The sequence below is a fragment of the Pan paniscus genome, chromosome 1, assembly GCF_029289425.2.
Source record: "Pan paniscus chromosome 1, NHGRI_mPanPan1-v2.0_pri, whole genome shotgun sequence".
NCBI lineage: Eukaryota > Metazoa > Chordata > Mammalia > Primates > Hominidae > Pan > Pan paniscus.
The window spans coordinates 105760168-105785721 of NC_073249.2; the positions used below are offsets into that span (position 1 = coordinate 105760168).

Sequence of the window (25554 nt, forward strand, 5' to 3'; positions counted from 1 at the left end):
CAGTGGCTTAAAGGCCCCAATTGATCCACATCCCAGTTACAGCTCTCATCTATTTTCTGCTGCTCCAGATATTCTTGCTGCTTCTCAAACACGCTAGGGCTGCTCTCTGTGTTATGGCCTTTGCATCTGCTGTTCCCTTTCTCATGAATGTGTTTCCCTAAGATACCTGCATGATTACTCTCACCTTATTTAGGTCTCAACTCGAGTATTCTCAGTGAAGGTCTCTGATTTTCCTATTCTAAACTGAGATACTTCTCTTTGCTCACCCCACACCCTCATCCCCAGTTCCATTCCTTCCTGTTTAATTTTTTTTCACAGCACTTAACTCCATCTATTGTGCATCTTTTACTTAGTAATTTTGTTTTCGTCTTCCGCTATTAGAATGTAAACTCCAAGAGTGTAAGAATTTTTCTAGCACTGGAAAAATGCCTGGCACATAATAGGCATTTACTAATTGTTGTGTGAATGAATGATTATAAGTTTAATATTCTTTGTGGAAACTAATAAGGTTGATTTCCTATCAGAAACCGATCATTATTAATAAGCATATTGGATGGTATTTATAGAATTAGCCTTCATATGTTCTCTACTCAGAAGTTGGCAAACTTTTTCTGTAAAGTGCCAGAGAGTGAGTATTTTTGCAGGCTTTGTGGTCTCATTACAGCTACTTGACTCTTTTGTTGTAGTGGAAAATCAGCCATAGACAACCTATAAATGAATGAGCATGGCTGTGTTCCAGTAAGACTATTTATGGACACTGAAATTTGAATTGTATATAATTTTGAAATGTCAGAAAATATCCTTCTTTTGTTCATTTTTTCTAATCATTTAAAAATGTAAAAAACTATTCACAGGCCAAACAAAAACAGGCAGTGGTCCAAATTAGACTTGCGAACTGTGCTTTGTCAATCTCTGGTTTTACTGATTTCTTAAATATATCTTAGGTTAAAACTTATTTTTCCATACTTGATAGGGAGCAACAATGTGAATTAAACTGTAGAAACAAATAATTCAGAAATACATCTGTTTAGCTTTAGAAACTTCCATTTTGCTTCATTTTTGTTTTCCTGGGAACCTTATATTTCCATTATATGTTTATGATGCTACCATTTAAATGAGTTTGCATTCTCTTAGCATATGCCACATGATAGTGTTAGGGTGGTGTAATAGTTCAGGAGCAAAGCTGAGCAAAGCCCACCCACGTTTAAAAATTTGCCATTATTTAGAAGGTGCATAATTCCCATATGGGAGAATGAAGAGTCATCTAATAATGCCCAGAGGGCTGCACTGTGAGTGAGAATTGTGTTGCAGTTTTTAACATTCATAACACATTTCTTGAATAAGCTGCAAATGCTTTTAATAATATATCTCAGAGTTAATTTTAGCTATGCTACATTGGCACTTTTTGCTCCTCCACTTCAAAAAACCAACACAAGAAACTATTCTCAAATCAAGCTGTGATTTGGATGGGGCATTGTATTTTCCTCAGTAAGCACAAAGAAGAGAGAAAAGATGTTTTTACTTGGCAAAACTTTTTTTTTTGAGATGGAATCTCACTCTGTTGCCCAGGCTGGAGTGTAGTGGCACAATCTCGTCGGCTCACTGCAACCTCCGCCTCCTGGGTTCAAGCAATTCTCATGCCTCAGCCTCCCGAGTAGCTGGGATTACAAGCGTGCACCACCACCCTGGCTAATTTTTGTATTTTTAGTAGAGCCAGGGTTTCACCATGTTGGCCGGGCTATTCTCAAACTCCTGACCTCAGATGGTCCTCACACCTCAGCCTCCCAAAGTGCTGGAATTACAGGTGTGAGCCACTGTGCCCAGCCCACTTGCAAAACTTTTTAACATTTATAAGGTTTTTTACATACTTGCTTTTGTTCAGTTGTTAGAATAATCTCATGATGTAGGTGACCTTATTAACTATTTACAATGTGAGAAAATGGATAGTCAGTGAAGATAAGTAACTTGTCCAAGGTCACAGCACCAGAACTCCAAACCAGACCTTCTGACCTTCTTGATACAGACTCCTCACAGTCACCTGCATGCCATCTTTGGTTTCAGTGCTATGAACTTTCTTCACTGCCTGTTGGTCTGTAGCTACACCTACTCATGAAGATGCCCAGAGCCTTAGCCGCTCCTTGCTCCGCCATGCTTATCTTATGCAGCTCTGGGAGGGGTGAAGAGGCTGTGGCCAGTTACCTCACTACCACTATAGCTATTCACCACCCTGTTTTCTCCTTTAGCCATTTTAGCTACTACAGAATTCTTCTGGGCATTTTCTGTCTTAGTTCCCTAGTATCTGGCCTTCCTTCTTTTCTCAGTAACTGTGGCCCCTGCTAGCTAGCCTTGCCAACCAATGGTTAATGAAAGGTCTTGGATATGACTGTCAAAGACAAAAGCACTCATGACCCCAATGTTTCAGGTCACAATGATTAGGAAAATCAGGACAACAAGGCTTGGGCACAGAAGAGCTGGTTTTTGAGAGGGGGATTTAGAGTTTGGTTTCAATGTGTAATCTTTGAGGTAATGGTGGAACAGCCTACTAGATTCAGTTTTCTAGTCCCTGAAAACTAAAACGAGGAATAAGTTGAATCACATATTTGGGACACCAGCCAAATATATAGCAGCATTTATAGTTAGAATCAAAGTGTTTGTGTTTCTTAATTTAAATGCTTCTCAGAGATTCCATTTAAACAACTTCATTATGAAAATGGAGACTTACCATGCCTTTTTGATATTGTTCAGAGAAAATTGTCATAAATAATACACCCAGTTTGAAATGGTTGTACATCTTATGAATCAAGGGGTGGCATGTAAAAAGGTTCCTCAGTGCCTCAATGTGGAAAATATCATAGAATGTTTTTCTTCAATTGATTCCTTCCTTCACTTTGGTGTTTATATGGTATCTTAGATATTTTATGTTATTTTAATTATATTTTGTGCCTTTTTATTTGGTTAAAAATGCCTACTACTTAAATATTAACAGATTTTTAAATATCCCTTTGAACTCTTCCCCATTCCTGTACCTCCTTTCCCTTTTTCCGTTGTAATGTCAGCCACCTGAACATAACCCAGAAAACTAGGTATCAGCCAATTGATGTTTCAATGGAAATAAGAGAAAGAAGCACTTACTACTTCTCAATGCTTAATTGAGGAAAAGCACATGATATCTTACATATTTTAAATTGGAGGGGATAATAGGGTCAAGTTCATGCATTATATTGTGGACCTCTTAATCCTATCAAATGGCTTAGTCAAAATGAGAAAGTTAATGAATTTAAGCAGACAAGTACGAACAGTGCTCTAAAAAAGGTGCTGTTACACCATCCCAACCTGTACACACATGAAAAAAAGCTGGGGTGCATTTTGCGTTTGAATAAGGGTCATGTTGACTGGCCATGGCAGACCCTGCTAGACCATACACCTGATACTCTGTCACCTGCCAGGACTCAAAAGGACATGGGAGTATGTGGTTAAGTTCTCTAAGGACTCTTTCTTCTAAAGGGAAGCAGTTTTATAGGTGGTACTTGTAGGTCTGTTGATTCACAATCTCGTGCTTTCTTGATTGGACTGTATTGTTTTACTGTAATTTTTTGGACTTACAAGAAGTCAGGTGTTTTCATGGACTCTTCTCTTTTCCATACAGATGTCCAGAAGGCTTCTTGGGGGAATATTGTCAACATCGAGACCCCTGTGAGAAGAACCGCTGCCAGAATGGTGGGACTTGTGTGGCCCAGGCCATGCTGGGGAAAGCCACGTGCCGATGTGCCTCAGGGTTTACAGGAGAGGACTGCCAGTACTCGACATCTCATCCATGCTTTGTGTCTCGACCCTGCCTGAATGGCGGCACATGCCATATGCTCAGCCGGGATACCTATGAGTGCACCTGTCAAGTCGGGTTTACAGGTAACTAATGAGACCAAAGCCAGTGCTTTCCTACCTTCAGCAGATACCTTTATTTAGCATCTTTTAGATCATGGTGTCTGGCTCTTAAATGTCCCCCAGCTCTGGTGCACATTTAGCATAGTGATAAGGAACTGGGATGTTCCAGACAACTATCCCTAACTTCCTTTTAAGAGTTTCAGGGGGCAGAGAAAGAGAAAGAAAAAGGACCAAATACTTTGACTGCTTAAAGTATATATGTCAGGGCCAGGTGCGGTGGCGCACGCTTGCAATCCCAGCACTTTGGCAGGCCAAGGCAGGAGGATCACTTGAGGCTAGAGGTTTGAGACCAGCCTGGGAAACATAGCAAGACCCCATCTCTACAAAAAAACAAGAATAAAAATAAAACAAAATTAGTCATGTGTGGTGGTGTGCACCTGTAGTCCTAACTACTTGGGAGGCTGAAGTGGAAGAATTGCTTGAGCCCAGGAGTTTGAGGCTGCAGTGAGCTATGATCGCACCACTGCACTCTAGCCTGGGTGACAGAGTGAGACCCTGTCTCAAAAAAAAAAAAAATATGTACACCAGGATGGGGAATCAGAGTTTACTTCACTAAAAGAAATAAGTACACTGTCACCAGAGGAAAAGTTGCTGATGTTATTGACTATTTGCTTTTAGAAATCTCTCTCCCTAGACATTCAGGGCACTGGCTTTTCTGGTTTTCTGAACCCTGTTCCTTTTGCTTCTTCATCACCTTTTTCTTATCCATTAAATGTCTGTGCTCCCTGGAGCACTGTTTTGCGCCCTCTTTTGAGCCACATCACAGCTCTCCCTAGGGAATTTCACTGTGTGTATTCGCCTCCACTGCCACTGTCTTCATTAGCTTGCTGATGAATCTCACCATCATTCCCTTAGCTCCACCCAACCCTGACATTCAGGCTCATGTTTCTAGCTATCCTTTGTATGTTCTCCTTGGAGATATTCTACAGGTACTTTCAGCTCACCTTGTTGACAGAAATACGTAGCAACCATGTACATCCCAAATACCCACGCTAGAAACTCCCTGTCCCTTGTTCTGACCTCATTTCAACTCAGTCACCCAAGCCAACCTCTGAGTTGCCTTTCACCTGTCTATTCCTCCCATTTCCTCTGCTACCCTGTAGTTGAGGGCCATGTTATCTCTCACCTGGACTTCTGAAGTAGTTTCTGAATACGTTTTCTTGCCTTTCTTCTCTCCCCATCTCATTCACCCATGATATTACTACATCTTTGATTATAAATGCAAATATTCTAACAATCTCACCTGCTTACAATGTCTAATATTTTTTCATCATCCGCAGAATAAACTGCAAACTCTTTTACATGACTTCCATAGCTCTCTACAGCCTAGACTTTACATCTTTTTGTAGCCTGGCCTCCCCACAAGCATCTAGGCCTAGTCACACCAAATTCTCCTTATTTCCTGAAAATGTTGTACTTATTATTGCTTCCATACAGTTACACACCCTTTTTCCTGGAATGCCCTTTTCTACAACTGGTGATTGTCCAGTGTTATTTAAAACTGTGTCTTAGTGACCCTTTCATGATTCCTTTAGGCAAATGGTCTCTAGGTTTTATTATTTTTATGTATCACATTTTATTGTAATTTTTTTTTACACATATCTCACCTGAATAGATTGTGGGTTTTTCTAGGTGGGTCTGAGCTTTATTCAAAAGTGTTTATTAAATTAGATGAGAAAAGGAGGAACATTCTTCATTTTTTCTCCTGCTTTAAGCACGAAACCAAGAGTTCTATAAATGCAATAAGCAAAAAAGTGAAACATGTACTCAGAAAACTACACTGGATCAGTTAGTGTAGAATACTGTTATATTGATTTTTCATTGTATTAGGGTTCTCTAGAGGGATGGAACTAATGGAATATATATGTATGTATATATATTCCAACCCAAAGTGTCTTGGTGGCAATCTTAATATATATATATTGGCAATCTTTATATATATATAAAGGAGAGTTTCTTAAGTATTAATTCACATGATCACAAGGTCCCACAATAGGCCGTCTGCAGGGTGAGGAGCAAGGAGAGCCAGTCTGAGTTCCAAAACCGAAGAACTTGCAGTTCGCTATTTGAGGGCAGGAAACATCCAGCTCGGGAAAAAGATGTAGGCTGGGAGGCTAGGCCAGTCTCCCTTTTTCATGTTTTTCTGCCTGCTTTATATTTGCTGACAGATGATCAAATGGTGTCCATCCAGATTAAGGGTGGGTCTGCCTTCCCCAGCCCACTGACTCAAATGTTAATCTCCTTTGGCAACACCTTCACAGACACACCCAAGATCAATACTTTGTATCCTTCAATTCAATCAAGTTGACACACTCAGTTTTAACCACCACAAATCTACCCCTTGTCAACTTGAACCCATACACATCTCCTGAGATCACACATAATCTTCAAATAAAGACAATAATTAGGTCATAATTACACCTAATGTAGTACAACTATTCTTCGTACATCCGGAAACACACCAGTCCCCAACTGAAACACTCTTACATAAAGTTAATGATACTTAAATGCTGATGTGAAGTCAATAAATCTTATGTCACATGATAAAGGAGAAAGGAAATAAAATGAAGATATTTTCTTAGTACAAGTGTGTGCAAGCACAGACGTTTTTAATAAAGGAAGGAGGAAATACTGAGGACAATTACAGTCCTCATTTCTGCAGCTGGTCACATGGTAGTAGCTGGTATTGATGACTACCTTCTTCTACCCATTTTGTATTCCTTTTGCCTCCAGCAAACACCTCAGCAGGTTGTGTGTTTTTTTTTTTTCCGGATGGAGAGGCCCAAACCTTCATTCATCCAGGCGGGACCATTTGTAGTCCCGCCTGGATTGGGCTGTTGTAGTTGCCCATTGACCTTAATCACAGGGCATGGTAATACTAAGAGACGCCCTAATGGATCTCCTGTATTCTATGAATACTCTTTCTTACCTCCATTCTGGAGTAGTAGACTGATTTCATCTTGATAGCCTGGGTCTTGATAGCCTTGATGTCCCAGCCAACACTGTAACGCCTTTCTTAGCCTGTTTACTTAAAGGTAGGAACCCAAAGTGTCCTGGTGGCAATCTTAACTACCAGTTGAATGGAATTGTTGTTGTGTCTTCTGGTGGCAGCGTTCCTCCCTCTGGAACTAAGACCTCTAGGCCAGCAGAACTTAATGTTGAGGGAACAGGAAGCAAACATTTTGCTAGTGGATCACTAGGGGTGATGGTGAGTGGTACCAGTTCCATTTCCACCCCTTGATTCCTGGATCTGTGAATCCTGGCTATGGGAGAAACAGTACTACATATTGGACGCTGATTCAGAGCATACACAGCCTTCTTGAGAACTTTGCCCCAACCCTGCAAAGTATTCTCACCTAGTTGGCATTGTAATTGTGACTGCAAAAGGCCATTCCACCGTTCTGCTTCAGGATGTTGGGGAACATGGTAAGACCAGTGAATTCCATGAGCATGAGCCCACTGCTGCACTTCTTTAGCCATAAAGTGAATGCCTTGATCAGAGGCAATGCTGTGTGGAATACCATGACAGTGGATAAGGCATTCCATGAGTCCGCGGATGGTAGTCTTGGCAGAACCATTGCATGCAGGATAGGCAAACCCACATCCAGAGTAAGTGTCTATTCCAGTAAGGACAAACATCTGCCCTTTTCACAATGGAAGAAGTCCAACATAATCAACCTGCCACCAAGTAGCTGGCTGATCACCCTGAGGAATGGTGCCATATCAAAGGCGCAGTGTTGGTTTCTGCTGCTGGCAAATTGGGCACTCTGCAGTGGCAGTAGGCAGGTCAGCTTTCCACCGGCCCATGTTGTTTTCTGCACTGGGAAGGTGGGGCATGAGCACAAATGTTAGGACCTGAAAGGTGGTGAACTCTGCCTGGGCAGGGCAAAGCCAGAGGAAACTCTGGTGGAGGTCCGTAGCAGTCCTGATGTGCAAATCGGTCATCCAACCTGGGTGTAGGGGCGAAAGACTGATTGAACCATCTAGTAGCTGGTTCCCTCCAAAGTTTCCCTCGGGATAGCTGGCACTCTCGCAAAAACCCCACTCTTGGTACCAATTTACTGTATTAGTCCATTTTCACGCTGCTGATAAAGATATCCCCGAGACCAGGAAGAAAAGAGGTTTAATTGGACTTACAGTTCCATATGGCTGGGGAGGCCTCAGAATTATGGTGGGAGGCAAAAGGCACTTCTTTCGTGGTGGTGGCAAGAGAAAATTAGGAAGAAGCAAAAGCAGAACCCCTGAGAAACCCATCAGATCTCATGAGACTTATTCACTATCATGAGAATAGCACAGGAAAGACTGGCTCCCATGATACAGTTACCCCACTGGGTCCCTCCCACAACACATGGGAATTCTGGGAGATACAATTCAAGTTGAGATTTGGGTCGGGACACTACCAAACCATATCATTCATCAAAAGGTGTTGGTGGGGTAGAGGGTAGTTAGGATGATCCATTATCTCCATCATGACGATGATGGTATTGATGATGTAAGTCACTGAAAATATGTGGTGTTATAAGAATAATTTCTTCCTGATTGTCAGTTTTGAGTTGTTTTGCTATTAGGAGGCAAAGTAGGGGGGCATATACCCACTTAAAATATTTTAATTCTGGCTAGTGGAAATGACAGTAATGCCTTCTTCATAATTAAAATGTCACTCTGAAATGGTCCCAAATTAAAACTTCTTCCTTTGTTGTTAAGAAGGATCTCTTCTTGGTGTGTTCTGCAAGATTCTGATCACCTTTTTTTTTTTTTTTTTTTTTTTTGAGATGGAGTATTGCTTTGTCGTCCAGGCTGGAGTGCAGGGCACAATCTCGGTTCACTGCAAGCTCCACCTCCCGGGTTCACGCCATTCTTCTGCCTCAGCCTCCTGAGTAGCTGGGACTACAGGCACCTACCGCCATGCCCGGCTAATTTTTGTATTTTTAGTAGAGATGGGCTTTCACCTTGTTAACCAGAATGGTCTGGATCGCCTGACCTCATGATCTACCCGCCTCGGCCTCCCAAAGTGCTGGGATTACAGGTGTGAGCCACCACACCCGGCCGATTCTGATCATCTTTTATACATATGCTATTTTTGTCTATCACTTTAGGAATCATCACAGATCAAGGTCATCCTTTTGGTTTTTGTGATAGCGCTATACCTCAGTCAGCTTACTAGCTCGTCTCCACTCAGAGATGAAGAAGCAGAGGCAGCAAGTTAGTGCCTATACATAATATATATGGAAACCAAATTCAGGGTTGATTCTTTCTTTCTTTCTCCCTTTCTTTCTTTCTTTCTCTCTCTCTCTTTCTCTCTCTTTCCCTCTCTCTTTCTCTCTCTTTCCCTCTCTCTTTCTGTCTTTCTTTCTTCTCACTCTGTTGCTTAGTACAGTGGCGCAGTCTCGGCTCACTGCAACCTCCACCTCTTGGGTTCGAGTGATTCTTGTGCCTCAGCCTCCCAGGTAGCTGGGATTACAGGCATGCGCCATGAAGCCCGGCTAATTTTTGTATTTTTAGAAAAGATGGCGTTTCACCATGTTGGCCAGGCTGGTCTCAAACTCCTAACCACAAGTGATCTGCCCACCTCAGCCTCCCAAAGTGCTGGGATTACAGGCATCAGCCACCACTTCCGGCCCAGGGATCTTTCTGTTTCAGTTGTGGGCATCACTCTGAAAATCACACTTGCTAGAAGTGAGCATTTATATCTCTTCTCCACTGTAAATAAGTGCCTCTTAGTGACATGAGTGGAAAGACAAGAAGAATTGCAGTTCCTTCATTTTCTGTCTTAGCTCCCTGAGATGTATATGCTGTGCCTGAATTTGTGTTATAGTTTTCTCCTTTGATTTGACATTCCTTGATAGGCAGAGAGCACTTTTCTGTGCTCATATGTCACATCTCGCATCTTTTTCCCTTATAGAAAAACTCTTGTGTCTCCCATTTACCTTTCTGTGAGGTCAGAGATTTAGATACTTTCCTAGACAATCAACTGGAGTATTAACAAATTCAAGGATTTCTCGCCATCCCATTACTGGGTATATACCCAAAGAATTATAAATCGTGCTGCTATAAAGACGCATGCACACGTATGTTTATTGCGGCACTATTCACTATAGCAAAGACTTGGAGCCAACCCAAATGTCCATCAATGATAGACTGGATTAAGAAAATGTGGCACATATACACCATGGAATACTATTCAGCCATAAAAAAGGATGAGTTCGTGTCCTTTGTAGGGACATGGATGAAGCTGGAAACCATTCTTCTCAGCAAACTATTGCAAGGACAAAAAACCAAACACCGCATGTTCTCACTTATAGGTGGGAATTGAACAATGAGAACACTTGGACACAGGAAGGGGAACATCACAAACCGGGGCCTGTCGTGGGGTGGTGGGACGGGGGAGGGATAGCATTAGGAGATATACCTAATGTAAATGACGAGTTAGTGGGTGCAGCACACCAACATGGCACATATATACATATGTAACAAACCTGCATGTTGTGCACGTGTACCCTAGAACTTAAAGTATAATAATAATAATAATAAAAATTCAAGGAGTTCTCATCTCTGTAGTTTAAATAATAAGCGACTTAGACTAATGACAACAAAAAGCCAGCCATGTGAATACCAAATTTACTAGTTCTGTGAGGATATTTTTTTCTCTTTCTCTTTCTGCCTCAAAGAATCTGCTTTGCTTCCCCTGGCATCATGATTTAGTTTTCAACCCGTCAGAGTCTTCCTGCTAGTGCTGGTACTTTCCTACTTGAGAAAGTCCATGGAATACCTTCTAGACCTCTGTCCTCCTGATGGCTTCTATTTCATTTGTTATATAGGGGCCCAGAGGTCCTTCATCATTTTCAAACACATCAACAGATATTTATAGCAAGGCCACAATTAATAAAATGTTTCCCAGAATATATGTGTGTGTTACATTTAGAGGAAACAGAAGTAGTATTGACTTGTTTCTATCACCAGAGGTCTATTTAGTAACTATATTTTGTGGAAAATATCGATATATTTTATCCATTCAACAGACATGATTTGAGAGCATACCATGGAGACCCAACCCTGCCAGTGTGGCAGGTGGTATAATAGAAGAAAATAGCAAATTCGGTGTATCTGTGTTTGCGCACATGTATGTATGTGAGGGGCACTAAGGATGACTTTACAGAGGTTGGAACTTTTGAGTAGAGTTGCCAAGATAGGTGAGAGTTCACTAGGAAAACAGAAGGGAAGTTGATTATTATTTTTTTTTGAAATGGAGTCTTGCTGTGTCGCCCAGGCTGGAGTGCAGTGGTACAATCTGGGCTCACTGCAACCTCCGCCTCCTGGGTTCAAGTGATTCTTCTGCCTCAGCCTTCCAAGTAGCTGGGATTACAGGTGCGTGCCACCATGCCCAGCTAATTTTTGTATTTTTAGTAGAGACAGGGTTTCACCATATTGGCCGGGCTGGTCTTGAACTCCTTACCCCATGATCTGCCTGCCTCGGCCTCCCAAAGTGCTGGAATTACAGGTGTGAGCCACTGCTCCTGGCCTGGAAGTTGATATTCTAACAGGAGCACCATATGCAAAGACAGTGAGCTCTGAGAGAGTAGATGGATCCAGACTCCTATTGCTGATAGCGTCCTGCAGGATTGGGCTTCAATGTGACTAACCTACAATTGCCTCCAGGTGCTCCACCCCACTGAGTCCTTGTGTCTCTGCTGAGGTCCTTGGAGAGTTACTGGAGAGGGCTCTGTGTCAGATGACCTTGAGGAGGCTCTGATTTAGCCTTTTGTAAAATGCAAAGAGTTGAGGTCTTCTCCACGCAAGAGCTCGCTGATGTCAATGAGGTATTGAGGATGGGGCCATCTCCTATTTCTGTGGCCAGTACTGAGTTTTGTTATCCTTCCTTTAGGTAAGGAGTGCCAATGTACCGATGCCTGCCTGTCTCATCCCTGTGCAAATGGAAGTACCTGTACCACTGTGGCCAACCAGTTCTCCTGCAAATGCCTCACAGGCTTCACAGGGCAGAAGTGTGAGACTGATGTCAATGAGTGTGACATTCCAGGACACTGCCAGCATGGTGGCACCTGCCTCAACCTGCCTGGTTCCTACCAGTGCCAGTGCCCTCAGGGCTTCACAGGCCAGTACTGTGACAGCTTGTATGTGCCTTGTGCACCCTCGCCTTGTGTCAATGGAGGCACCTGTCGGCAGACTGGTGACTTCACTTTTGAGTGCAGCTGCCTTCCAGGTAAGGAGCTCCCTAGTGTCCCATGATTAGGGGACAAACCCCTAGCACAGGAGGTAGTGGGTGTGGCTCAATTGCTTTTTTTAGGAAGCGCAAGGGAAAAGGGAAGTGAGAATTTTGTGTGGGGTGGGTTGCTAGTGAGGGAGGAGTTTTATGGGCCCACTGTGGTCCATAAACTGAGCAGGGGATAATTTAGCATGTCAGGGTTTATGATGATGAGTGGCTAGAAAATTGTTTATTGTCCCTTTTGTAGAAACAGTGAGAAATAAGAGGAACAGAGCTCTGGGAAAGAGACAGGCAAGTCTGGAATGGAAAAGAACACGATGAGAATTAGACACTGGAAAATATGTATGTGTGGTTAATAAAGTGCTTTAAACTGAATTGACATTAACAGTAGGTGATCAACTTTCCTATGTGATTGTGCTTTTGCTTTTGATGGAGTAATTCATTGTTTTCTTATCCACCTAAATGCACCCAGCTGCCCTTGATTTTCTCTGGGCTACTGGCCTTCACAACCCTCTCCCATGTACCCTCTCTGACTTTGGGGTAACCCTCCCCTAACTTAAAGCTAGAGAATTCTGAAACTGAGGAGGGGATCCTCTGTTAATCAGTGAGCACTTTTTGATGAGCTGATAGATGATATATGGGAGACTATGCGTGGCACAATACTTTGTTACACTCTTCACTGATACAAGTGTTCTAGAGTGCACACACAACCCAAAGATAGAAACAAAAAGAGGAGCAGTGTCGGGGAGCTTGGGGCCTGGTGTTCCATGGAGAGGGAGAAAGGAACAAGCCTGGCCAATTCATTCAACTCCTTATAAAAATGATGAGGAGGCTGAAAACCAAGAATTTTGATTGGGAACAGAATACAAGCAGCTGGAGCAGATGAATTACTAAGCAACAAAGATCCTGTTTTTATACAAATATCCTTAGTACAAAAACAAAAGAAGGAAAACTGTAGGGGGGAGTAATGTGCTAAGTAAGCAGAATTGCCTCAAAAAGAAGTTGTTCTAGTTACTCTTTCAGAGTGGGAATCTTAGATTCTGGTATTGTGGATATGGTTCACATATAATGGGATTGTGTGTTTCATTTTGGAGGGATTAAAGGTCATAGGTTGGTCCTCAGTATAAAATCAACTGGTAATTTATTCATTTCATTTGGTAAAAATGTATTGACTGCCTGCTATGTTCTAGGCACCATGCTATGTATTTGGAATACAGCTATACAAAGCATTGTCACATAATTGAAATGAAAACTTTATATTATTTAAGTCACAAGAACAAGCTATTTAATTATATTACTTTTAGTTTCTGTTTTAATAAAGAATAGATAATGCTATCATTCTAGATACTAAATAAGTGTTTTCTTAACATAAGATTACTATCCACTTTATCTTGTAGAAGAAATAACTAAAATACATCTGTCTTCACTCCTGTATTTGTTTGCATTTTAAGGGTTAAAGACAGAAATAGAAATGTAAACAACTTTATTTTGAAAATATTTCAACATTGCAAATATCTCTGGGTCTGATATTCTAGTAATCTAAGTGGCTAGTAATTGATGTTAGTGTGATTTATTGTTGAAGGCTAAATGTGTTTTTCAGTTTCAAGAAAATTGCTTTTAATAATTGCCTAGAACAAGAGGTTGATTTGGCAGCAAGATGTTGACGGGAAGTTAGAGAAGTCAATAAAGGAAGTTTTTAGCTGAGAGAGAGTGATTATTCACTCCCATAGCCTCTGCATTGTTATCCATTAGCCACGATAAGAACCTTAGGGAATTCTGAGAGTGTGTCCAGGAAAGGATCTGTCAAACTAGAATCGTATCTCCTCCTTGAGAAAGGAAATAACCAAGGATTCCGCAGCTGAGAGGCTGCCAGGGCTAGTGAAATAGAGTAAGGAAATCTTGGCTGTGTCTTATTCTCTGGTTGTAGTTTAACGCAAGACACTTACTTACTCACTGATGGTGTGTGTGTGTGTGGGAGGGGAGATTAGCATGAGGGGTGGGAATGGGGAGATTTGATGAAGAGAAAACTAACATTTTTTTGGTGACTCAGGAACTGTGCCAGGTACTTCCATGCTTATTAGCTCAATTACACAAAAATCTTGGGACCAGGTATTATTTTTCAAGTCTTCCCACATGAAGTAACTGAAGTTTGGAGATGTTAAGTGATTCACCCAAAGTTGTACAGCTAATATGTGGTTAGGCTGGGTCCTGAAGCCGAGGCAGTTTATTTTCAAAGCCTTTGCTTTGTGCATCTTACTGCGCCACATTGCACTGCACATCTGCTTCCTGAAAGCACTTTGTAGGTGTGATAAACTTTTCGTTAAATGCTTTAAGCTGTTTGGGTTAAAAATATATGTTCATGTTATAAGAAAACCAAGACACTCCTAATTATAATCAAATAGTACTTGTTACATATCAATATGTGTGTGTGTGTGTGTGTATGTGTGTATATATATATATATATATATATATATATATATATATATATATATGGCGTTGTGCAGATGTTTAAAAGTAGTTACATAGACTAGTTCTTGCTTTTCAGGGTCCCATAATCTAAACCAGATGACTTCAGCTTTGGATAAATATATAGAAGGAAATTTAAAGAGAATTCAAAACAATAGATGATGCAGTGACACTGTGAATAAATGTTATTTATACAGTTTGTAAGATTTCATGCTCATTGTTCGTATGTCCCAGGTGGAGTTCAGAAAATATTCACTTCATTTCCACAAAGGGAAATAGTGCCTAGAGATGGTTTTCTTTTAAAAAGTCCTTTTCATAATGCAGTGCCCTTCCTTCCATTGCCCTTCATTCCATTGCTTCCCATGCTTGTCAAGAGACTAAAATGTTACTTATAGTAATAGTCACTATCTCAATGTAAACAGCACCCTTATTTGATGAGAATTATTATTTCAGTTCTAAAAATGGGGAAACAAAGTCAGCAGGAGGCAAAGTAGCTTGTTAAAGTATTCTGCAACTTTCAAATGGTTGCTTCCACTGCATTTCACGTCTTGGCACTTCTAATTGAGGGTTACTCTAACCACCCTATTTAAAATTGTAACTGTCCCCCACCCCCTTAATTACTAACCCTGGTCTACTTTTTGTTTTCTTTTTCTGTAACTCTTATCTTCTTACTATATAATTTATACTATATAATTTACTTCATTATGTCTATTGTTTATTGTCTGTCTTTTCCAAATTCTACTGCCTCTTACCCTCTCCAGAATGAAAATTAGTATCTTTGTTTTTGTTTACTGATGTAACCCAAACACCTACAAACAGTGCCCAGTATATACTAGGCCCGCAAATATATATTGGCTGACTGACTGTATGGTTTAGTATCATGTCATAGTATTGAGACTGTAACTTTGGTCTTCTCATTTTCTTCTTTGTATTGTGCGTCCTAGACTTAGTTTGGCCTCTCCTTTTGTCCTTGTATACTCTTAATACTGGATAAGAATTTTGGAGTCTTTTTCAACTCTGAGTCAGTGAATGCCACATAACTTAGTGACTATATTTAAATGGTTAATTTACAATTCTTTCCCTGCAAAGGATACTGTAGTCACTGTGAGTATTTTAGTATTATTGTAGGACTCAAGAGGGAATTAAAACTACAAAAATGACTCGTCTTGTATGACACAGAAAGAAATGTTTCTTCACAGAGGGAGGAGAAAAATATCTTCAAGAGAGAACTAATAGAATCAAATCAATGAACCATGTCTCATCTTTTTGGATAAGTAACTGTTAGTAATCCAGACACTTCATGAGCTTTCATTATGTAAAGTCTTTAGCAGAAGCTAAAGGAGGGACACCAACCACAGTAATTTTAATTTAAGAACAAAATGGAGCATGAAAATAAATTATTAAATCATTTACTCCCACTATTTTTGGGTTAGGGCCAATAATGGGGAGAGAAAGAGGTAGACTAGTTTTGTGTTTGTGGCTATTTTAATAGAGTAGCACAAGTAATAAAAAACAGTAGGCTGTTTTGAATTTACTGGCTGTCCCTTATGAGTTCACAGTTAGATTGGACTGTCCTCAATGTACTTTCTTTTTTTTCTTTCTTTCCCACATCTCTTTATTTCTCTGATTTTGTTTAAACTTCATAAAGAGCTCTCTGATCTTTCCTTTCCAAACAATGAAGGTTTATCCTTTGTAAACTACCTCTGTACTCCACAGGCTGATGATATGTGATATCCCTATATCATTAAAGTAAAGCCTAAGCACATTCTGTGGCTTTTGTGTCTACTCTGTTGTTGCTGAGCTTATGAACTATTAGAAATAATTCCCTCTTGCATTTTCACACATGGGGAATGTGATGTTCTCTTGGGTATTATGCTAATCATATTTTGGCAGGTTTCTCCAGAGCAGATGCAGAAATGATCATACCACTTTCCAGGGTGTATTATTTTAGCTCCTTTGACTTGGGCCCTAAGTCTGTTTTACCTGATGTTCCTGAAAGATGTTCCTGATGTCCCTCACTGTTCTTTCATGCTGGATGTTCTTGCCTATGCTGCCTCCTCAGCTATCACCCTCTCTTCCCCTTTTTAATGTAGAACTCATTCTTAATGATTTGTCAAAGGCCCCCTATTTCACTGAAATGCCTTCTATATTCCCTACCCTCCAAGTGGATTGTAGACCTTCTAAGGTCTTTTGACATCTGCATATCTCTAGCACAGCACTTATCACGGTGATTATTTATCGGTTCATCTTTCCAAGTAGACACTCTCATTTTAACTCCCTACCCTAGTCGCCAGCATCCCCAGCATAGTGCCTGTCATAAAATGGTGCCACAATGAAAATTTGAAAAATGAATGAACGTGATAAACATAGATGAGAATCCTATATTCTACAATTTTTTTAATGTACTGAAATTATTCTTTTTGAATCCTCCTATTTATTTCTGTGACTTCTTTGGTGACAAAGTTAGAAAAAAGTGGAGGTCAGTAGGGAGATATGAAGGGACGCCGGTGGGAGCAGTGAGCCTGGGCGGGTGATGGAGTGGGAGATACGTGGCACAGGGGTCAGTGAGTTAATCTGGGCTCATTCAGAGAATGGAAGGTGTGTGCCAAGAAAACTGGTTGGATAGGGATAGGTCAGGGATTCCCTCTTGCATTCTCACATTTGGGGGCATGCGTCATTTTCTTTTCTTTTCTTTTCTTTTTTTTTTTTGAGACGGAGCATCGCTCTTTCTCCCAGGCTGGAGTGCAATGGTGCTATCTCGGCTCACTGCAACCTCCACCTCCCGGGTTCAAGCTATTCTCATGTCTCAGCCTTCCAAGTAGCTGGGACTACAGGTGCCTGCCACCATGCTCAGCTAATTTTTGTATTTTTAGTAGAGATGGGGTTTCACCATGTTGGTCAGGTTGGCCTCGAACTCCTGATCTCAGGTGATCCACCTGCCTCGGCTTCTCAAAGTGCTGGGATTCCAGGCATGAGCCACCATGCCTGGCCGCATGTGTCATTTTCTTGGGTGTTATACTGATCGTATATTTGCAGGTTTGCTTTTGTGACAGACTTCTTCTGGGGGAAAAAAAGTATCCTTCTATCTTTTTACTTTTGTCCAGTTCCAGGTATCCCTGTTTTTTTCTTCACTCTTCCTTCCTTGTTCATGGGAGTTTTTCTTCAGGACTTCAAGCCCAGCTTCGGAGAATCCTGGTTGTGTCATCTCATCTCCTTTCTGCTCTCTTCTCTACCTAGCCTTTCCACCCTCACACCTCCCGGGGTCTGAAAATGGAAAGATAAGGGTGTTTCCCTGAAAGTTGCTCTTCTGTGTGGGGATGACAGGTTCTAAAGACTCTTTTCTGGTCCCTGCCCTCATTGCCATGATTAATCAGTTAAATGGCCCGAGGTTTTGTAACAGCACAGTCTTAAAATGCTTCTCCCAAGTTTAATTTCTCTCCATTTGACCTTTTAAGGATGTGAATTGGCTTTAAGCAGTAGACTCCCTTTAGTACGGCACTGTGAGCCTCTCAGTGAATCTGCTACATCCATTCCACCCACGGGTCTGGAAACTTGTCTGTTTACCTTTCCCTAAAAACCTAAGATATATTTTTAAGAAGTGCCTTGTAACTTTTCATATAGCCTTTCCCCTACTTTGGGCAGACTGTTTCTTACAGGAATTTGGTAGATCTTTCCAAAGAGAATTCTGTATCTCTATTTTTAAAGCATAAATCCTGTCAACTTTGGAGGAGAAGTGATTTGGCTTGAGTTTTCTCAGACATGGGAACTTTTGACCTAAGTTTGTATTTTACATTGTTGAAAGGGAACTCCGGGATCCCAGAAAACATATGGACTGCAATTGGGTAAAGTTTCTGTTTCAGTACTTATTCCTACTTACTAGCCGTTTAATCTTGGTCAAGTCAGCCATGTGGCTCTCAACTTCCTCATCTGTAACATAAAAGGATTAGAGTAGACAATCTCTAACAAATGCTATAATACCACTGACAAATAATAATATTAGCTAATATGTGTAAGGCACTGTGTTTAGTGCTTTTTCCCTTAATACAATAGCTTTGAGATATAATTTATATACCATACAATTTACTTCTTAAAAAAGTACACAATTCAGTAATTTTAGTAGATAGGAGTAACCATCACCACAGTCAATTCTAGAATATTTTTATACATCAGAAGAAACCCTTTACCCATTATCAATTACTCTCCATTCCTCCTAACTCCCTCCCAGCCCTAGGCAACTACTAGTCTACTTTCTGTCTTTATTTGCCTCTTCTGGACATTTCATACAAATGGAAACATGCAGCATGTAGTAATTTATGACAGCTTCTTTCACTTAGCATGAGGTTTTCAAAGTTCATTGATGTGGTAGCATTTATCAGTACTCTGTGCCTTTTTATGGCTGAATAATATTTTATCATATGGATTTACCACATTTTATCATTTTATTTATCCATCATCAGTTGATTGACATTTGAGTTGCTTCTACTTTTTGAGTATTATCAATAATTCTGTTATGAACATTCTTGTGTAATTTTTTGGTAGACATTTATCTTCATATTTCTTGGATATATACCTAGGAGCAGAATTGCTGCGTCAGATGGTAATGCTGTTTAACCTTTTCAGGAACTGTCAGACTGTTCTGAAGTGAGTACATTATTTTACATTCCAACCAGCAGTGTATGAGAATTCCAGTTTTTCCACATCCTCATCAACAGTTGTTATTGTCTGTCTTTTTTATTATATTCATCTGTAATGTGAAGTGTTTATCTCATTGTGGTTTTGATTTACATTTCCCTGATGGTTGATGATTTTCAACATCTTTTCATATACTTATCAGTCATTATGTATCTTCTTTGGAGAATGTCTGTTCAGATCCTTTACCTACTTTATAGTTGGTTTATCTTTTTAATATTGAACTGTAATAGTTTTTAAAAAATATATCCTAAATACAAGTCTCTTATCAGATAATATGATTTGCAGATATTTTCTGTCATTCTATTTACTGTCTTTTCACATTCTTGATGATATACTTTTCAGCCCAAATGTTTTTAACGTGATGGAATACAATTTATTTTTTCTTTTGTTGCTTGTGCTTTCAGTCATATTTGTGAAAACTTTGCTTATCCCACATTACAAAGATTTACTATTTCTAAGTGATTTATAATTTTACCACCTACCTTTAGGTCTCTGATCCATTTTGAGTTAATTTTTATGTGCGAGGAGGGAGTCTAACTTGATTCTTTTACATGTGGATATTTAGTTGTCCCAGGACCATTTGTTGAATTAAGTGCCCAGAACAAGTACATCTATATATAGAGAAAGTAGATTAGTGGTTGTCAGAGACTGCAAGAAGGGGGGAATTGGAGAGTGACTGCCCATAGGTACAGGCATGCTTTTTGGCATTATGAAAATATTCTGGAATTAGGTAGTCGTGATGGTTGCAGAACTTTTGGAATATGGTAAAAGACACTGAAATATATGCTTAAAAATGGTGATTTTTGTGATATATGAATTATACTGTAGAAATAATAATAACAGTAATAAAGCAAGGTGTCTTTCCATATCTCCATGCCTTGTATTTTCATTAAAAAAAAAAAAAAAAAAAATTTCAGGGCCAGGCTCAGTGGTTTACTCCTGTAATCCCAGCACTTTTGGAGGCCTAGGTGGGAGGATCGCTTGAGGCCAGAAGTTCAAAACCAGCCTGAGCAACATAGCAAGACCTTGTCTCCATGAAAAATAAAAAATTAGCCAGAAATGGTGATGTGTGCCTAGAGTTCCAACTACTTGGAAAGCTGAGGCAGGAGGATCGCTTGAGCCTAGGAGTTCAAGGTTGCAGTGATCTATAATCACCACTGCACTCCAGCCTGGGTGACAGAACAAGACCCTGTCTCAAAAAAAAAAAAAAAAAAAAAGGCATCTCACTTTAATAGTAAGAGGCCAGCATATGATGCTGGCAGCATGTTGTGAGGAAATGTATTAGATGAAAGAAGTTAAATTCCAGTTCTCCTTTTTTCAGAAATGAGGTATAGTGGAGAGAAACACGTACTTGGAAAGAATTGACCCAGCTGAATTGGAAAATGTGGGAAGGGGATGGGGAAGAGGCTGCTCCACCTGAGATCTGGCTCCAGGACTTACAGCAAGGGGAACTTGGGCAAGTTACAGACTCTCTATGCCTCAGTTTCTTTATCAGCAAAACAGAATCATCCCATAAACTATAAGGTCGATGGTATCAGCGGGTCCCCAAACTGACTGCACATCTGAGTCATGTTAACAAACACATTCCAGGCCCCACCTGAGCCCTCTGAATCAGAATCCCTGTAAGGAGGACGATGAACTTGAATTTGCACTGACTTTCCCAGCTGTTTCTTACTCTGATCAACTTGGGGGTAGGACCCATTGAGCTGCATCACATCATTCCAAAGCCAAAACACAACAGCAGGACAAGAATATTTTCAAGGCAGTCTCTAAAGCAGAGGAGAAACTGTTGAGGGAACCTAGAAGTAAAGGAGATCTGGCTTGCTGGGCTCCATTTGAACTTTGAGTACAACAGAGACATGAGCCCTTCGGGACACATGCCTGAGGTAGTGACAGTCCAACTTTGGAAGAGTGGAAGCCCTAGTTTCAAATTCAAGCATGCTTTGAGTAGAAATTAAGTTTACCTCTTTTTGCACAGCAACATGGCCAATCTTTCCTAAGCTGCTCAGCTTACAAGAAAAGGAATCATACTGCTAAGAATTCAAACTTCAGCAGTCATAGGTAAGTAAGGAAGTCTTATAAACCTATTCTAGCCACCTAACCAGAAACTAGAAATTTAGCAGGTTCTTTCAGTTTCAGGACAGTTGTGTTCACTAGATCAGAGGCATTGAGACATGAAGAACAGACCCTTAAAAAGGGAAAGTGTTCCCTTCAGTTTGAGGACATCACTGGAACATTAGGGAAGTGGGAACATAGCTGCTCACTCTACAGTGTGGGTTGCCTTTGTGTCTGGAATGTGTCTGATGTCCTGATCCCTGTGCACATTTCAGGGAACCTTGGGAGGACCCCAAATCACTGATGGAATTGGGCAGTGCATGGAGATGGCTCAGCAGGACGAGGGTAAATGCAGGGGCAAGTCCAGGTCATACTGAGAGACAATGAGTGGCGCTGATGAGGACAAAGATAAAATCAAAAGTTTGTGCTTCATCTTCAAAAACTCAAGCTGATAACAAACTTGGCCTGATGAGAAATAATAAGTATTTTTCTATTTACATGAGAATTTAATCTCAAAACAGAAATCAGAAAAATATGAAGTCCAGGGCATAAAACCTAAAACTATTGCTCATATTTATTCTTTTTAAATAGAGCAAAGTGTAAAATCTTCTCCATAAGACATACATTGTGGTTATAAAAAGGCAAAAGTCTTAGTGAGAATCATTGGTATTCCATAGAAGAGTGAATTAAACACAGCCAAGGGAAGACCCACGTCTCATACTTCTCTTGTATATTCCAAAGTTCCAGGGAAATTCCAGGTGATAGAGGTTATTTCCCATACTGTTAAAGCAAGGTTTCAGACACTTCTGAATTTTGGTCCCAGTACTCTAGAAGGGCACACCTCTGTCCTGGAAAATAATACAGGAATGAATACTCTTCCCGTGACCCATTCTGGTCATTCTTCCAGCATCACAAAAACCAAAAACTGGAAATATGGCCAAATACGTGATTAGCTGTCCCTCATCTTCAGGTTTCTTATCTGTTACTTATAGATAATAGCATTACCTCAAGGATTATGATGAAGATACAATGTCCAAATATAAACACAGTTTTGAGCAAAATGCCTTGTACGAATTGGTCAATGAATAATTACTAAATATGTGAATATTTACTGGATTGTATGGATCCTATGAATAATTACTGAATAATTATTGTGATTGCTTTTATTGGCAGTGCTGAAAACTCATCCCTTTGTGACCTCAAGTAACCCATGACACTTTGTGAAGCTGCAGTTTTTTCATTTAGAAACTTGACAGATTTTCATTCTGACACAGTATGTCAGGTCTCCCAGACCCTAGAAAATACATTGACTTAAAGGCTTTGATACATCTCAAAGCAGTATCCTTACAGTGTCACTGGAAGATGGTGCGGGCTGCAGAGAGGGATGCTTTCAAATGGGATTAACCAGTCCTCCTTCCTTCACTTCCACATGAATGCTGGGCAGCCCAGGGTCAACCCACTGCACCCTCAACTCAGGCAAGTCCAGCAGCCAATCTTAGGAGACCTGGGCTACAGAACAGTCTCTCAAGTTCCAGGCTCACAAAACCTAGGTGGGGATGAAAGCTGAGAAAGCGAAGAGGTGGTTCAGGGGATCACTCTTTCCTACTTGTTCCTCTCACCTCAAACTCACCTTCTACTGCACTGCAACACTGAGGATCGCCAACCAACCCTGACCATAACCTTGATCTTGCCATGTTCTGTTAGTGGAATGCAACCCAAAATCAATGGTGTTAGGTCATCTCAACAAAATATATATCAAACCATATTCCATAAGAACTGCTCGTGGCCCTGTTCTTTTCAGTATATGGGAAAACAAAATGGAAACAACAAAATAGCATCAGGTTTGCAAAACTTCCCAAGATAGATGGTCACACATGTTTTCAGGAGACCTCTACATAAATGACTTTGATCACTTGATACCTTGAAAAGAGTTCTTGTGGCACTAGAATGACATCTATAAGTGACAAGTATAAAATGTAGTGCTCAGTGACATTAAAAAACAAATCAACCCACATAGAGGAAGAGCTTTGGATGTAGGGATGTCAAACTGGTCTAGAATGTAATGAAAACCCAAGAAGGTGCCCCAGTAAGAAAGAAGAAATCAGTCTAACAATGGGATGCAGCAGCAAGAATACTGAGACAGGAAAGAAAACATTTTTAAAAAATGAATTATTCATTCACTTTCTAGTGGATACAGAAAAAACTGCAGAAGACCCGGAGGATATCAGGTCAGGCTAAAAGTTTGATATCTTACACCTATGGAAAAGCCTTAAGCTCTGTTTTAACTGAGAGCAGGTGGGGTGACTTCATGACTACCATTAAGAAAATATAACCTGTTGGGAAACTGTTTCTGCCTTGATGATGTTGTACAGACAAGAGATAAACAGTGAGGAATATGCTTAGATGTATTGGGAAAGACACGGGTCTGTGGCATTGTCACAAGGGTACACGAATACTGAGAGTGAATGCTGAAGGAATGATCCCCATTGGTGGTGACCCTCAGGTGAGACTAGGGTGCCTGTGTTTCAGCAAAGCCTGGGCAATTCGAATGCAGGGCTCCTAAGATTCCGTGACACCCCCACCTTCTAATTCTGTTATGGCAACTGCAGATGGTTACCTGGCACGCTGGCCACATTCTACCTCACTCTTATCAGAGTCTGACCTACTGGCAGTGCTTTCAGCTCTGTGTTGAGGCACCTCGAACCTTGTTTTTGCGGTGAAGGATCCTAAAGTGTTGTGGGGAGTGATCACATTTTTCACAACAGTAAGTTAAGAATTTCAGTTACTGACATCCCTCAGTCCTGATTAAACCTATTTGATTTCACCAGTTTTTAACCCATCATGTGTTTGCCTTTCTTCTCCCCAGTCCCTGGCCCCACCTCTTCTGCCACAAACGTCAGCATGGTGGTATCAGCCGGCCCTTTGTCCAGCGAGTAGGCAGAGATGAACATTCTAGAAATCAACCAGAAATTGCGCCCCCAGCTGGCAGAGAAGAAACAGCAGTTCAGAAGCCTCCAAGAGAAATGTTTTGTAACTCAACTGGCCGGCTTCCTGGCCAACGGACAGAAGAAATACAGTAAGATCTATAGGCTCACCATCATGAAAGTGATGAATGATGTCCTGTCTTCTCTCTGAGACACTAAATGCTCTCTCCATCAAAAATAATTTCATCCTTCCTGTACTTCTAGGAAAACAGAAATGGGTATTTTAACATTTTGTCAAAGTTGGAAGACAGAGGTACCAAAGTATTTAGAAACTTTCCATGTTTGCAATTAGGTGGGGGTGGGACTAGAGTTAAACTGCCATTTATTGATTTCTGACACAGGCACAGAATGACCTGTTTTCTCCAAGAGGCTCAATCGTGTTTTCAAGAATCGTCTCTGTACCATATAAGATCCTGCAGACAAATAACATCTAGTCTGTTGTTCTAAATGTCTGAGACTAGTGAACTTTTATTCAGTTCAAGTTTCTGTTGAGGCCCAACAGGCAAAGCTCTGTTCTAGTGACTCTGAGGGAAACTTGGTGATAGTAGCCAGTACCTGCTCTGAGGGGCTTCAAGAGGAGTCTACTCCTAATAGAACCTGTGCTGTCTATAAGTGACAGCATCAAGAGCAGGGAGTAGGGGCCGTGCATGGTGGCTCACTCCTGTAATCCCAGCACTTTGGGAGGCTGAGGCGGGCAGATCATGAGGTCAGGCGTTTGAGACCAGCCTGGGCAACATGGAGACCCAATCTCCACTAAAAATACAAAAAGTAGATGGGCGTGGTGGCAGGTGACTGTAATCACCCCTGCTCAGGAGGCTGAGGCAGGAGAATCCTTTGAACCCAGGAGGCTGAGGTTGCAGTGAGCCAAGGTTTTGCCATTGCACTCCAGCCTGGGCGACAGGGCAAGACTGGTAAAAATAATAATAATAATAATAATGATAAATAAAAATAAGAATAAAAAGCAGAGAGTAGCTTGGTGAGAGTAAAGTCCTGCTTCCTGGGGCACAGAGTCTTGTTGCTAAAGAGGAAGAAAGATCGCACCCGAGAATGTGTGGAGACAGCAGTGCAGTGTACAGAGTAGGGACCGTGGGCCTGTCTCCTGGGCTCCATCCAAGTTGCTTGTCTTGTCTGTCCCTCAGTTACCTCACCTGTTCAGAGGGTACTACAATAATACCTACCTCTGTAAATTGCTGC

General features: G+C 40.9%; 1 protein-coding gene across 8 annotated transcripts in view; it reads left to right on the top strand.

Moving 5' to 3' along the window:
* The first annotated feature begins 3779 nt into the window (after positions 1 to 3779).
* LOC129393010 (neuroblastoma breakpoint family member 15-like) overlaps positions 3780 to 25554 on the top strand; it is a 30928-nt gene continuing 9153 nt past the window's right edge. The window contains exons 1-2 of one of the 8 annotated variants that reach the window (XM_063606195.1): positions 3780 to 3906; positions 24243 to 24452. In XM_063606195.1, coding sequence (XP_063462265.1) covers positions 24320 to 24452 — 133 coding nt within the window. In that variant the 5' untranslated portion in view covers positions 3780 to 3906; positions 24243 to 24319. Of the gene's footprint in view, positions 3907 to 12021; positions 12161 to 14627; positions 24453 to 25554 lie in introns of those variants that run through there. The other 7 variants (XM_063606194.1, XM_063606185.1, XM_063606192.1 and 4 more) reach the window with 7 other exon arrangements.